Source organism: Sarcophilus harrisii, chromosome 1 (assembly GCF_902635505.1).
Source record: "Sarcophilus harrisii chromosome 1, mSarHar1.11, whole genome shotgun sequence".
Lineage (NCBI taxonomy): Eukaryota > Metazoa > Chordata > Mammalia > Dasyuromorphia > Dasyuridae > Sarcophilus > Sarcophilus harrisii.
In genome coordinates this window covers 126,600,694-126,617,613 of record NC_045426.1, presented here as the reverse complement: position 1 = coordinate 126,617,613, position 16,920 = coordinate 126,600,694, and the positions used below count along the sequence as shown (strand labels likewise).

At 31.6% G+C, this 16,920-nt stretch overlaps 1 protein-coding gene across 7 annotated transcripts in view; it reads right to left on the bottom strand.

The window, feature by feature from the left end:
* The window catches only part of SPEF2 (sperm flagellar 2), a 264,940-nt gene that overhangs the window by 146,708 nt on the left and 101,312 nt on the right, over positions 1-16,920 (bottom strand). For all 7 annotated transcript variants that reach the window (XR_004233554.1, XM_031964143.1, XM_031964155.1 and 4 more), the window contains 5 exons: positions 10,236-10,455; positions 8,044-8,189; positions 7,049-7,112; positions 4,964-5,022; positions 105-208 (listed from right to left, as the gene is read on the bottom strand). Coding sequence is in view for 6 of the 7 variants with exons in the window: in XM_031964143.1 (XP_031820003.1) it covers positions 105-208; positions 4,964-5,022; positions 7,049-7,112; positions 8,044-8,189; positions 10,236-10,455 (593 nt within the window). In the remaining variant the exon portion in view is untranslated. The remainder of the gene's footprint in view (positions 1-104; positions 209-4,963; positions 5,023-7,048; positions 7,113-8,043; positions 8,190-10,235; positions 10,456-16,920) is intronic.

The following is a 16,920-nucleotide window of genomic DNA, read 5'->3' as shown; positions in this document are numbered from 1 at the left end:
TGCTGGTTATGAGAGTAGGAATTTAGTAGATAGTGCTTGAATTTTCCATAATTAAACAAGCTTATGAATGTATTAAGGATAGTACAAAAAAAATTGATTCATACTTAATGGCCTCCACCATGATTTGAATTAGTAGTACATCAGGGATACTTTTTCCTTTCTTCAGCAGTTTTTCACATTTTTCGCCAAGCTGAGCACGGTTACTAAGCTGTGGAAATAATCAATTAGGATATACAGTATATATAATTAAAAAAAATACACACAACAACAGTTTGGTTCAATAATATCAAAATTGTTGAAATGATTATATCATTAAGAAGTAGCTATGCAGTCTAAAATTTAATAATTATGAAAACATAATTTAGTAATTATAAGAAACTTATCCATGCTTGGGTTTAGTTTTTAGAAAATAAATTTTTTTTGAAGGCTCAGTAAAAGAAATCATGAAAAAATGATAGGAATTCCTATGGCTCAAAGAGTGAGTTTGAAGTCTTAAGTTTTATACCTAGTCTACTATGCATTGAGTTTGTATCCCTAGCCAAAGTCAAAGATTTTAGAAGAAAACTATTCTGAAACTTATTATCTTTCTAATCTAGTTGGGCTTATCCAATGACCCAGGATCATGTGTTCATTTAATATAATTTCTGCATTAATATTTCTGCTACAATTTTCTTTGAATGGATGCTCATTTTTACTTTAGGTTGCTAATTAGTTCTAAGTAACTGAAAGGTAGGCCAGAAATATTGGTGAAAAGGGCTAATTAGCATGACAATAGCCTAATCATTCTAGCTCATCTTGGCTCCTTTTGATGAAACTCAGGTGACCTAGCTAACTCTGGGAGGAAGAAGTCACAAATAGGAAGTTTAGAACTTCACAATTCACTGTGAGAAACTCATCCATTCAATAACTATTGACTGGGTGTCTGCTATCAGCAAGAATATAAGGAGTACAAAAACATGAAAGATTTCATTTCTGTTCTCAAGAAGCTTCAAATACTAATAAAAATCCTCGCTTTTATAGTGCTATGCTGAGTCATTTATTCAAAATCTGTTGTCTCTGAGTTATGTAAAAGACTGATACAAAAACTAAAATGTGTGTGAAAGTCATGCCAAAATGGAACAATTTTTAAAAATCAACATTTCAACAAAATAACTCCCTAAATCAAATTTTATTTACAAGTAGACATGATTAGATGATGGTTATAATCATGATATAAAACATTGTTATCTCAAAGGGTTATGAGAACAACATTTTATTAATTTATCAGTAAAATAAGTAAATTATTGAATTAAAATAACTGTGTTTCAGTACAAAAAATAAGATGTAATTCAAAGCAGAGTAGGTGTATTATGCATTTATGGGGTAATGAACAATTGAGAGAACAAATTTCTTCAAAGCCAAGTGAGCAAGCCTAGTTTTATATATATATGATGGTGATTTTACTGACTCTATTAACAGGTTATGAATTTTGAGAAATTTTTATTCTATGACATATATTTGTACTAAATCATTAAGATGCTCAATTCCATAATAGCACCTGCCTTCAAGCATTGTTCTGTGAATACAAAGATAATATTTACAATATGCTTTGGAAACCTTAAAATACTATAAATTCTATAAAATAGGAATAATTGCCATTCAATAACAGTTAATCATCAATAAATGATAATCAAAACAAATCATTGTCATTATTATTATTAATATTACTACTAGTAGTATTAGCAGCAGCAGTGGCAGTAGTAGTAGTAGTAGTAGTAGTAGTAGTAGTCATAGTCATACTAGTCTTTCCAAGTATATGTATTTATGAGATATCTAAAGTTAGGAGTCTTTGGCTTTGGAAAATATGTTTTATGGTGAATATCTTCTTGAAGAACAGATCACTTGAACACAGAAAGATGTGAAAATTTAGGGATAGAATTTGGATAGGGCTGTGCCTGTGATTTTACTGGTATGGGGGAAATAGAGGTATCCCCTTCTTCCTGTGTAGGCTGGTGTTTTCTTTGAATTTAAAGTTTGAGAGACTCACCTAGATGTTAGGTGTTGTCTCTCAAAAATAACCTTGAAAAAGTTTTGAAATTCAGAACACTTGAAAAATTTTTCCTTTGGTGGAGAACAAAAGTATGAAGTCAGAAGAAAAATGTAATTAAATTTTACTAATATAGGCAATATTAATATATGCTACAGATCCATAATACTTAGGCAGATTTAGTAAAGTGATTAAGAAAAATTATAGAAAATTATTATGATATAAATATAATTTTCTCTAATTAGTATTATTTAAGAATAAATTCTGGCAGGTTGAAAAGTAAAGTGGATATGAAAAGCAAACATAATCATAATCAAAATATAAAAGAGAAAAAAGTAAGAAAATAATTCTTTGCCATTCAACAATATATTCCAAGTGTCTGCTTATCTATTTTGGTAAGATTCAATAACAACTTTACTGAATTATTAATAAAATTAATTATATTTGGGGGCAGAACCAAGATGGCAAAGAATAGACAGGACTTTGCCTGAGCTTTTCCTGGTTTCCTTCAGAAGATCAAACCTCTGAATGGATTTTGGAGTGATGGAACTCACAAAAAAATTGGAGTGTAATACATTTTCAGCAGAAGTTATCTTGGAAGGATTTCAGGAAAAGTTTGTTTCAATTGGGCAGGTGGCAATGTGGGGAAAGGGATAGAGATGAAAGAACTCAGTCTAGTGCAGTGCAGGGTGGTCCAGAACAGAGAGGCCTTATGCAAGGAGTGGGAGGCTTTTAAAACAAAATACAGTAACATTGGCTATTCTGTTACTATGACCTGATTCAGAAGTCAGTTGATCATCAGATTACCTGTGAGGGCTCCAAACAACTACAGAAAGCAAACAGTGCACCCCTGAAACTTAGTATAACAAGTGGGAATTGGCCACATCCTCCCAGTTCTGGGATGAAGCTGACAGCATCATCAGATCTATGGCCCCATGGAGCTTTTGTTGTTGGGCAGATTCCAAATTGTTCTTCAGAATGGTTGGATCCATCCGTAGTTCCACCAACAATGTATAACTGTCCCACTTTTCCCACATCCCCTACAACATTCAATCATTATCTTTTCCTGTCATCTTTGCCAACCTGATAGGTGTGTAGTGGTATCTTGGAGTTGTCTTAATTTGCATTTCTCTGATCAATAATGATTTGGCGCACCTTTTCATATGGCTAGAAATAGTTTCAATTTCTTCATCTGAAAATTGTCTATTTCCTTTGACCATTTATCAATTGGAGAATGGTTTGGATTCTTATAAATTTGAGTCAATTCTCTATATATTTTAAAAATGAAGCCTTTATCAGAACATGTGATGTAAAAATGTTTGAAGAAAACAATTCTTTAAAAAAATACAATTGGTGAAATAGAAAAAGTGAACAACTTCTTAAAAATAGAATTGGTGAAATGGAAAAATACAATGAACAAAACTCATTTAAAAGTTCAATTGGTCAAATGCAAAAGAAGGTAAAAAAACTAACTGAAGAAAATAATTCACTAAAATTAGAATTGAACAAATGGAAGTGAATGAGATCAAGAATTAGTCAAACAAAACTAATAAAAAATGAAAAAAAATAGAGAATGTAAAATACCTCATCATAAAACAACTGAGTGTAGAAAATAGATCTAGGAGAGACAATCTAAGAATTTCTGAACTACCTGAAAACCAAGACTGAAAAAAAGTGCCTCTATAACAACTTTCAAGATATCATCAAGCCAATCTGTCCTGATATCCTAAAACTAGGGGGTAAAACAACCATTGAAAGAATCCAATTATCTCCTGAAAGAGACCCCAAAATGAAAAAAATGCAAGGACTATTATAGCTAAGATCTAGAATTATCAAATCAAGAAGAAAATACTGCAAGCAACCAGAATGAAACAATTCACATATTGAGGAGAGACAATCAGGATTACCCAGGAACTAGCAGCTTCCAATTTAAAGGATCAAAGGACCTAGAATATGATATTCTGCAGGGCAAAGGAACTTGAACTACAGCCAAGAATCAACTACCCAGGAAAACGAAGCATTATCGTTTAGGGAAATAGATAAATATTCAATGAAATAGAAGATTTTCAGTTATTTTTGATTAAAAGACTAGAGTTGAACAGAAAAATTTAACTTCAAATGCAGAACACAAGAAAATCATAAAAAGATAGATAGGGAAAGGAAAAATAAGCTAAGTTTTTACAGGTTAAAATGTTTCTATCCCTACATGGGATGATGATAAGTGTAACATTTAAGAACTGTATCTTTGTGAGCATTGTACTTAGAGGATGTATTTATAACTTTATGGTAATGATATAAAAAAGACACCACCCACACATTCAGCAAGAGCCAATCCTGAGGAGAGCCATCATATTACCATATCATCTAAATATATGCTTATAGAACCCTTATCTCACATTGAATAGGTAACTAGCTTTAAGTATGCTCTGCTGTCTTAGATTCAAGTACATCTTTTCAGAGTTCTAGCCCTCTACAATCTCATTGTTGTAAAGAGCTATGTCCATCAGAATTGATTTGATCTGATTTTTCTTGTGCAGAAAGATAAATGTGGAAATATGTATAGAAGAATTGCTAACATGTTTAACATAGATTGAATTACTTGCTGTCAAGGGGAGAGGTGGGGGGAACAGTGGGAGAAAAATTTGAAACAAGGTTTTGCAAGAATGAATGTGGGAAACTATCTTTGCATGTATTTTGAAAATAAAAAAGTTTTATTTTACAGAATCATAATATTGATTTTGCTACCTGCATAATACATGGGTAATAGATTTGAAAAAGCATTATTAGTGGCTGGCAAATCTGCCAATATATTTTCCCATGAGAAAAAAAATATTTTGCTGATCATTCTAGTTAAAGAGAAAGATAATGACAACTGAATTCTCTGCTTCAGGATTTACTTGGGGACTTTCAGGGTCAAAATCAGAATGCTTTACTTACTCTTGTCACATTGGTTTGTTTCATTTCCACAATTGACGGTGTTTTAAGAAGATCCTCATCTAGGGACAGGATAAATAATCAGAAGAGTTTTTCTCTAATATTTTTATCTAACAGGTAAATGTATACATCTGCCATATGGGGAAGCCCATTCTGCATATTTGAAATACTTATTTCTTTAATTGCTAATGAAAGAGTTAAAAGTAAAACCACTCATTATATAGACCAGTCACTTCTCTCATATACTCTGACTTTGGTTATTAGTATTGTTTTAATTTAATGCTGATTATCTATTTTTTTAGTTTCATTTAAAAAAAATTTTTTTGGATCTCGGTCCAAGTGTTTAGAAGAAAAAAAAAAACTGTAAGTCTATAGGCAAGTAACACATACACTAATTGAACTACTTTGGAGCTTACAAAAAGTATCATACAGGTTTTTAGGAAAAATTGATTTTAGGAAAGTAGATTGTAGGATTTGAGTCAAATACATTTTCCCCAGTAAATAAAATTGAAAGTTTCAAGTTTTTAGTAATTGATCTTGATTTTAAGTATCAATGCAATGGGGTATAGGAGAACACAGTATTACCAGTGAAAGATGCAAAGAGCAAGCTATCTTGGGGATGGTACTGAAAACTAAATTTAATACTTAATTTTTATAGTGACAATGATAGTGAATTTCAAGTCATCAACTGCTATCCTTTTGAAAACATGGTAGGTCACTTGTCTTTATCATCTGCCCTACTTCAGGTGCCTTCTAGGCACCTGAATTTTGCATGCAACTCATAGCTGAACTCACATACACATATACACATACATGTATGTTTATATATTATATATCATATTTCATATATATATACACACACACACCACCCACCCACATGCAGATATATATACGTATATGGGTATGTTGTGTTGTCTTCCCTAATTAGGCTGTAAATTTCTTGAGAGTGAGGACTGTCTTGTTTTGTTTTTCTTGTATATCCAGTGCTTAGCATAATGGTTGGTATGTAATAAATTCCTTTCTGTTCCATGTGATGGTACTAATGGTGTGATGATTAAAATATAAATAGCAGGGTAGAAAATTATAAGCCGATTTAATATACCAAAGTCAGTTTGTATTTTAATATTGAGTTTCTCTTAAGATACTTAACAAAGGGAATGAATGACTAAGAAGCAGATCCCAAGTAAAATAAGTATTAAATTTTGGGCTAGCTAGACTAAATTTACTTTGAAATAACTGATTTTTTTCTAAAGCAAGTTAAGTTATACATTATTCACATTAAGTAATAGGATTCTATTAAGTGCCTGTATAAAACAAGGAAATGGTAATCAGTGATCCGATTATTATTCCAATTCCAAGTTTCTTTTTAACAAATTATATGTAATAATTTAAAGAAAATGAAGGTGAAAAAATTCCAATGTTTCTTTGTTTTATTTCTAAGTGGAATAAAGAAAACATCTAAATTTTCTCTTTGTTCATTAGCATCTACCTCTCCTCAGCCACTCCTCTCAATTCACCATTGCTTTTAAGCATTACATTACATACTCTTCTCCCCACCTGAACCAACACTTTATATCCTGGACATCCAGGATTCATGCCCTGAATGAATCAGGAAATTAATTTACTCTTCATGAGAACTCTCTTTTTACTACTCAAATAAGTGGCCCAGGCTCCTGGATCATGCTTTGCCTTCATTGTTCATTTGACCTGACAATCATCTACTATTTTGCTCTTTCCCTGCCAATGTACCCACATTTTCCCCTTAATACAAACCCCACTCCCATCTATATGATTTTCTGTCTCTTTATCTTTGCATAGTCATCAAATCTGGAAAGGATTTCTGGAAAGGGCATGTAAATTAACTTCCATGTATAAGAATTCTCCACTCTAGCTACACAGACCAAAACACCCCTTCCTAGCCTCTCTACCTGTAATCTATTTATTAGAATGTCATCTACATAAAATAAAATTATCTCTCTTTATATATTTGTATCCTCAGTGATTAGTACAATGCCTAGCACATAGTTAAGTGCTTACTAAATGTTTCATTTATTCATTTACCACTCTATGGATTCAATAGAGTTTTACCTTCTATCTCAGAATCCCTTTTGGGCTGTACTGTTGTTTCAGAAGTTGACTCTTGTGGTTCACTCTAAAATCAAAATTATTTAAATTTTAGTAAGATTAATAATTTAAGTTTTCTGTAATAAAGTTTGAATGACAGAATATATATAACTATATCTTGAAAATAAGTGAAATTAAAGGTGATTCAGAGATTCTGATTATAATTTAATGGATTATAATTCATTATAAGCAAAATACATTGAGAGCCTATGGCTGAGGAAGAGACAATATTTTTAAAAGTCTAGCTTATCACAAGCATCCCTTGATCAAACAGTGCAAATTTGGATCTTCACTAGTTGGCAGCTGTTGGGGAAACAGAGAAAGATGGACATGTTTATTGTGAAGATTTGATATCCACAATAAATGGCCATATAATCAAAGAATTTAAAAAATACTCTTAACAATAGAATTATAATTTCCATAGATCTGCATTTGATCCCCAGTTTACTTCATTCAATACTTTCAACTATCCATAATTTTATCAATGTAAGTACTCAAAGCACTGAGACAGATCTCCACCTCTCTAGGCTTCAAAAGATAGTTGTGATGATTATTAACAAAAAAAAAAAAAAAGAATCACCTCTTCACCAAATGTTTGGTGATGGTCTTCTCAAATACAATGAGGTTGGTGTTTCATTTTATCTCTTGCCAAATTCTATACTCCAAGTGTGTCCATGTACCTTCAAGAGCCTGCAAGTGTGTCCATGTACCTTCCAGAGTCTGTACTTGAATAGATTTAAGAACTCCCAAAATAATATGCTTACTTTGAAGCAATATAAGATTCTGGGAAAAGGATACTTCTTTTTGGTTCTATTTCTGCTACTAATCATCAGTGAAACCACTTTTGGAAACCATGTTTCCTTAACTATAAAATGTAGGGATAAAAAAATAACCTGAAATTTGTTTTCCAACACTATCTATAGTTCTAGATATAAAAAACAAGTTAGGATTATACTTACAGAAATTTCATTTACCACAGTTTCTTTTTCAACTTTTTCTTCTTCTTTAATTTCCTCCGGATTTTCAATTGTTGTTTCATTTAAAAGATAAGCTTGAATAGCTTCTTGAACCAGAGTATCAATAGAAAGTATCTCGATATGGAAAGCTAAGATACAGTGGAATATTTTGAGTTAGTTTGATTAAAACAATTAAAAAGTGTTTGAGTGCCAATTATGTGTAAGATATGTATTTCTTCATTTAGAGTATAATAAGTGTCTTTTTGGTTTGAGAGCTATACCCTAGTATTGCCTTGTATAAAAAATTGCCTTTTTCCTCTGAAAAGGCTTTTCATTTTTTATTTAAGCTTTTTATTTTTCAAAACATATGCATAGTTAATTCTGCAACATTCACCCTTGAGAAACTTTGTATTCCAGTTTTCTCCCCACTTCTCCCATCCTCCTCCCCTAGATGATAAATAGTCCAACATATGTTAAACATGGTAGAAATATATTAAATCCAATATATGCACACATAATTATATAATTATCTTGTTGTGCAAGAAAAATTAAATCAAACCAGAAAAGAAAATGATGAAAAAAATAAAATGAAAGCAAATAACAACAAAAAGAGTGAGAATGCTATGTTGTGAACCACATTCGGTTCCCACAGTCCTCTCTCTGGATGTAGATGGCTCTTTTGAGCACAAGACCATTGGAACTGGTCTGAATTATCTCATTGAAGAGAGCCACGTCCATCAGAATTGATCATTGTATAATATTGCTGTTGCTGTATACAATGATCTCCTGGTTCTGCTCATTTCACTTAGCATCAGTTCATGCAAGTCTCTCCAGGTGTCTCTGAAATAATCCTGCTGGTTATTTCTTACAAAACTAATATTCCATAACATTCTTATTCAGCCATTCTCCAATTGATGGGCGTCCATTCAGTTTCCAATTTCTTGCCACAAAAGGGCTGCCATTAACATACAATTGCCTTTTTAAAAGGAGATTCTTTTTTTAAATTAGTAATTAAATCCCCCTTTATTATTTATAAAATAGACCAGTCTTCAGCAAAAATCTATTCTATTATGAATTACAGCAAGTTTCCAGCACATAAAGTTATGTTACCAAAAAAAATATTAGGGGACAGCACCTAATTCACCATGAACTATTTGGGAAAATGGAAAACTGTTTGGTAAAACTTAGGTGTGAATCAAGATCTTTTATCTTATATCACATGATACTTCAAGTAGAAAAAGACCTAAATATGTTTGATTGCCTAAATATAAAAAATAACTGTTCTTTAAAAAAAACATAAAGATTGAAAAGAGTTGTCTTTGACAATTGTTGTTAAAGGAAAACTCAAGACTAAGGGATAAAGACAATTAAAGAAAAATTTTACACAAAGCAAACAATGAAATCAATTTGCAAAAATGAAAAGAAACATTGTAAACAATAAAAAATAAATTGAATTAAATATCTTTGATTTCTGTTAGTGCAAAATCACACTAATTCTGAAGTTCCTAATATATGAGAAATAACATATTTATGTCCAAGAATTATTGCTTAATAAAGAGTGGAATAATATTATGAAGTGTTTTAAAAAGAGAAAATGCAAATTATTAATAACCATTTGAAAAAATTCTCCAAATGTTTAATAGTGAGATAAAAGCCAATTAAAACATATTTCATGTCCTTCAAATTGTAAAAGATGATGTAAGATGAAACTAATCAATTTTGTTGGCACTTTTGGAAGACTGTGTTAATGACTGTCAACTGGAGGACCAATCGTTCTGGAAAATAAGTTTAAATTGTCCTAGAAAAATAATCAAGCCAATAATTTTGCTGTTGGTCATATATTCCAAAGAAGTGAAAAGCATATAGAAAAGTACAACCAAAATATTTGTGGCAGCAAAAGAATGAGAAACAAAGCAAATACCTTTGATTGGCGAATGACTGAAAAATTGTGGTGTCTGAGGGAATTGAAGACAATGTGAAATAGGAAACAATAGATACAAAGAATTCAAGAGATACACAGGAGATGCCTATATAAATTGATGAAAAATGAATTAAGCAGAACCATATATCTTTGAGCAGATAAGTGAAAAACTGGAAGCAACCAAAATTATGATATATTCTCTCTTTTAAGTGACCAGGAACACCAAGTCACATTTGACAACCTGGTACCAATTAGATATTTAAAAAAAATCTACCTTCTTCTAAAATCTTCAGACAGCTGGTTTTCCCACTACATGTCTTTCCCAACATACATCCTTTAGTTGAAAAGGAAGGGATCTGAGACTCATAAGTTATTGGTTTTGGAGGGTTAACTTTTTCATTAATTGCCCGAAGCACATGACCCAATATATTGTTATTGGAAGGTGGGACAGCATCAGCCATTTCTTCTGGGATGGCCCATTCTCCAGTCAACGTCTATGACAAATGTAAATGGGAAACAGATTTGAATGTATAATGATTTATATAATATATAATTAAGTAACATATAATATACTATATGCTATAATATATAATGCAATCATACTTAGTATGATTTCATATAGTATATATACTATATACAATGTAAGTAATTTGTATTTTTGATCATTTGAATCATCAATATAATAATTCATACATTATAGTAATTTTCATGAGTAAACAATACTCTCACTTGGAAAAGAAAAAAAAAGCATACTATATAAAGGCCAAAAAGAAACTAGAATGATCATAACCTCACATAAAGGGATTAATTGAATTGTAGTGCTTTAAGGTATGGATATAATAGAGAAGAAAATCAAAATGGATTGTGATAATCTAATTTGTGAGGAGAAAAGCTACTTAGGTGCAAAACAAAGAAGAATCCCCCCTCCACCATTAATAGCCTAAAGAGTACATGTTTTTGTAGCAAATAAATTTAAGGATTCCCTCACCAATATGAGTTTCTATAAAAACCAAACTCCCAAAAAAATATAAGAAAAAAGATGGAGTACAATAAAATTTAAACCATTCAATTCTAATCAGCTTAAGCATTTAGCTCCATTCTGATTTATTCTAGTATTTATTAATATGTTCCAGTATTTATTGTCTATATTGGACATAGACTTAATTCCCAATAATTTTCTGAATGAGGTTTCATTGAACAGGATTATTTTAAAATTATATCAATTGTAGATTATTGGTTAAAAATTATAATCTGACTAAACAAGACCAAGGTGGTTGAGGATTCAGAGATTAAAGAGAACCCTGGGTTTCAAGGAGGCCAATGATTTGTCATAAGATGACAACATATTTTGATTCAATATTAAGTTATAAATTGAAGTTTCCAAGTTGAATTTTTAATCCTTGGTTGTTTCTCTGTTTGACCAATATGAAAGAAATGCTCATATTAACTGTTTAATAGAAGTAATGTACCCATTTCCCCAAATATCTATTAAATGGTTAGGATTAATCCTAAAGAACCTTCATCTTTTGTTCAAAATACTTTTGATAGCTGCTAGTTCTCATATTCTATTCATATCAATGTTATGAGATATTAACTACCCACTTATTTCCTTGTCTTCATTTGTACTAGAATGTCCATCAATATCTATTATCCAAAATTCTTGGTTTAGCAAAGGAGAATGTGTCATAAAGTAAAATGCGCTGTAAATAGCTATGCATGTTTTTTGTTTGTTTTGTTTGCTTGTTTGTTAGTTTGGGACACCAGTAATCATAGGAGATTAGGAAATAATTTGAGTCTTTGCTTTTAAAATGGTGAGACACAATTTATTTCATTACTTTAATATAAACATTTTATTGATTTAATAACATGTAATCTAACTAGGGAAACAATTTTAAAGCTAAAAAGGCCCTTAAAATAGTCTAGTCTGAGCCTTCTTTTACAGATTTGAAAACTGACAGTTAACTAGTAATAGTGATAAGATTAAGATTCAGGCTCCTTGACTCCCAGTGAAATACTTTTTCTGTGACATGTTGCTATTTATAGCCCCAAGTTTTTTCATTTTAGGTTGAGTGGTTTTTTTTTTTTTTTTTGCCCCTTGCTCTACACTCATTATCTGAGTTATTTGTAATTAGATGCAAAATAGATTTACATGCATCAAAATGTTTACTAACTTCTGATGTAATATTATACAATTTGTATGCTTTAAAAAACAAAACCCATGCTTTAAAGCTTGTGTTTTATTTAATTTATGGTTGCCATAGACTAAGCAACCAAGAAGATGACAACAAAAATTGTTACTTACAGGCAATGGACTATCTTAAACCTAAACAAAACATAGCAAGTGAGCTAGAAACTTGGTAGATGGGCAAGGAATTCAAGTTGGCAAAATTAAGTCCCCAAATAACTACTTAGATTATTTGACAATATATTTTAAACTGATCGTCTACACAGTTTACACCCAGAAAATTATATATTGGTGATCTTTTGCTTCATTCTGATTGCATATGTACCATCTATAATAATCTTCCCAAAGAGCAAATCTCATGCCCCTGATCAGGGTCTACTGACAGTTTGACTCACATACACAGAAATAAATGCCCATGGGTCTTTTACTTCCTTTCTTCCAACCCCTTCATCCCTATGTACACAGCAGAAAAACAAAGAATAAAGATTCTACATAAAATTACGGTCATAACCCTTATAACTAATAGCACTCCTGAGGACCCTATTGATACAATGCCCTTTGTTGGTCTTCCTATACTTTATTGGTGATCTTCTTGAATCTGTTCCTCCCACTGAATGTCTCAGATCATAACATCTCTGCCATCTTTGGGACTGACTTTTAGCTGTACATATTAACTGACTCTCTTGAACATATGCAACCCCCCCTGGAGCCTGTGGTATTTGCCAATCCCTTCTACTTACCTAGATCGCTTGTCTGCCAATTTTCACCATGTTCTGATTTGAGTTTCTCAAGCCTGCTCCCTTAACTCACACCCTTAATTCACATCTAGAAGTACCAAAAATCCAGAGCCAGTATATATTGAGAATAAATATGCAGACTTATGTGCATGTTCCAGGTACCCTTACTGCTCATAATTTGCACTACTTCACAAGTGCTAAATGATAAGGGCCCATAGAAACTTTATTGCTTCTTAGGGATTCAGATATATGTAAAGTGAGGAGCACTGGAGTCTGGAGCTTTCATCTTGGTTCCAATGTCAGTAGTAAATATGAGTAAGACTCTTGGGCTTTTCAAGTTTGTTTACTCACCTATAAAATGGAATAATAATATTTGTTCTTCTTATCTTATAGGAATGTGACAAAAGAGTCCTGAAAACTCTAAAATGGCATATAAAGGTGGATAGTAATATTTTCTAGTAACCAATACTGTCAGCTTTACTCTTTGTATCCCTCATTCAGATGCCTCCAACTTGGCATGAAAACAGCATTAGTAAGATTTTCCAACTCCTGGAGGGGAATGTTATAGTTTTAGACCAAAGGGGCTAGTCATTGATTTCATTACCTATACCACTTTTCAATGAGATGTAATTCATTTGGCTTAGTTCCTACTCATGGCTTTTAGAGGGGGGATCTCTTGAAGTACCCATAAGCCACAGAATTCTGTGGATCATACTAATAATAAATTGAAGTGGATTGTACAGAATATTTTCATTTTAGGTAGGGAATTAATTCAGTTATCGAGGATAAGCTTGCTTGAGCCATCCTACTCATAATTAAAGGGCTTTCTTAATTCTGGTAGATTCCTATTTGACCAAATGAACTCTGGAAAGGAGAAATGTCCTACTAGATCATCTATAATTAGGAATATGGATTGTGGGATACAACTAGTACTCTGGAAACGACTTAGGTAATCTTAGATTTAATACTCAGAATCTGAGTGTGTGTTATTCTATAGATAGTACATATGTTCAGTTGGGGCACTCTGTAAGAGCCTATAACATTTGGTTCCTATTCAGTTATTTTATCCATGATATTTCCTTACTAGAAAATGATAAAAATTGACACCAGGATTCCTTCCATTGAGTTCAGATGAATATGGGAAATATTTTAATCATTAAAAACTTGAAAGATTCTGATACTTCATGGACCAGGTAGGTGGTATGGTAGATAAAATATTGGACCTGAAGTCAAGAAATCCTGAACTCAAAGACAGTCTAAGACACTTCCTAGCTGTATGATTCTGAGCAAGTCATTTAATGCCAGTCTATTTCCTCTAAATGGTTTCTTTATCTATAAAATGGGGATGATCATAGTATCTACTTAGCAGCATTTTTGTGAAGATAAACTTAGTTAATATTTACAAAGTGCTTTGCAAATTTTAAAGAACTCTGTTTTTTCTCTCATATATTGTGAATAATATATAAATATGTAAAGTACTATATATGCATATGTAATATGTATATTATATTATTATATAATATTATATTAAGCCAATTTGCTATTGGCTTAATAGCTATATTACTAGCTACATATATACTATTAGCTAGTATCATTATTATTATTTTGAAGGACTATATAGAATATAACTATTATTTTGAAAGACTACATACAATATAACCCTTACCTGGGTACATTATCTGTAGGAAGAAATAACTTTAAAAAAATCTCTGAAATATATACCCATAAGATAGATATAATCTATGTACAGAGAACTCAAATGCTACATTTTCCAAGAACCTTGTAGTTCTTTGGCTATGTCTTTATACTTTCCAAATCCTTGGAATTAAGGTACTATTTCTTTTCATTAATCCTATAATTGTATCTTCTCTTTATAGAAAGTACACAAATCTGACATATTGGAGCTATATTCACGGTAGGACAAAAGAAATTGTCACCTAAGTCAGTGACAATTTCAAACAAGTCAAAAAGTCTTCTTTGTAGATAAAAATTTCTAGGAAAATCTTTTTTTTTTAAACAGGCTGCTGAAATAGTCCTTCCATATTGGACATATTAGAGTCTCTTCGATCTTCAAACAATCTCAGGGAGTTTTTGTACAATATTGTCCAAATTTACTTTTGTAATTCAAACCCTAGTTTGAATCAGAGACTTCCTAAACCGTTTCCTAGCCTGTCTACCTCCCCCAAAATGTAGGTTCATCTGAATTTCTCAACTTTTTTTTGTAAAGGATTTATTTTTTATATTATATATATATATATATATAATGAAATATATTTTTTATTAAAATTGGAGAGTATTATTTGTAAAAAAATGAAAATGAAGGACTATAATCTTCAATGATCATAAGGTCATTAAATCAGTTCACCAGCACTCATTTCCCCTTATTTCAGAGCTATTCTGATATCTGTCACCCAACAGCTAACCATATTATATCTTTGAAGATGTTAAAATTGAGTCTGGATGCATAAGGGCAACAAGTAGAAAGTAGCATTGTGAAATTCAACTGAACTGTGAATACTTTGCTGGAATATGACAGTTCTAAGATTTTCTACCATGTTCCTGGGAATACTTGGGCTGCTTTCTAGTCATGAATTTTGATGAAATATTGATCTTTTCATCACATTATTCAGTTATAGAACATTTCTCCCATAAAAACAAGCATTCCCCAAAAACAGGTTGTTGTGGAATATATTTGAAGTCACTAATTGTACATTTATCTAGAACAATGTGTAATTTGAAGATGGAAACCTGAAATTTTACAAATTCTTTTTGATGGATTTAACTAATTAAATGTTACCAACTAAGACATAGGTGGTACAGTAATTTCTTAGGCTCATCAACTTTTAGGTGGCAATTTTCTCCATGTAATAGTTATTAGTCTTGCTTTTAAAAAACAGCACCTAGTTTTGGTGGGCTTCTCTTACCTTGGCATTAACCAATGTTCTCTTTCCTCCAATATTTTGCCTGTTTAAATTCTAGCCACTTTCAAGGCCAAGATTAAATGCCACTTTTTCTGATAATTCCCACCCAGAAGTGCTCTTTCCTCTTACCTTCTACCACATTTTGTTTATATTTCCCCTATGGACTTATCCACTGAACTTTATACTATAGCAATTTATATAACCATCTACTTCCCTTTCCACCCCCATACCATGAGGCTGGGAGATCATGTCTTATTTTGGGATCATCCTTAGCACCTGTCAACATAGCTTACATAGGTTCTAATGGCTTTGTTTTGTTTTTATTGAAGTAGTCTCCCTCACTCCTTCTTCCACTAAACTCTTGGTTTAGTGCATTTGAATTATGGAACCATTTTCTTATATAGGAAAGTAGGAGCCCAAAATTGGTCCTCAGAATTTATTTTCTGATCTTTTTGATAGCTGATGTCTATGTGATACAGTTTGGTATAAGCAATAGACTTTGTAATAGGACTACTTTGGAGAAATATTAGCATCTGAGAACAAATAATTTTTACTATAAAATTTCATGGGTTACTAAAATTGAGAAAATCTTTGTGTTTTTACTCTATCTCACCAAAAAGTGCCACAATCCCAAATGAAGTGAATGGATCCTATTAATTTTATTATTTAACTTTTTGGGTAACATCTTACCTTAGGATGGCAAGACAGATTTCTTCATATAATCTGCAAAGGATGATAATTTGGTTTCCTCGTTACATAATCTAATTACTTTAATCTTTTTTCCTTCTCTTATTGCCAAAGCTAACATTTTTAATGCAATATTGAATAGTAATGGTGATAGTGGGCACCTCTGATTTTATTGGGAATGGTCCTACTTTACATATGATGCTTGCTAATGATTTTAAATAGATGCATCATTTTAAGGAAAACTCCATTTATTCCTATAGTCTCTAGTGTTTTTAATAGGAATTGGTATTGGGTTTTATCAAATACTTTTTCTGCATCTATTGAGATAAGTCATATAATTTTTGTTAGCTTGTTTATTGATATAGTCAATTCTGCTAATAGTTTTCCTAATATTGAATAAGCTCTGCATTCCTGGTGTAAATTCTACTT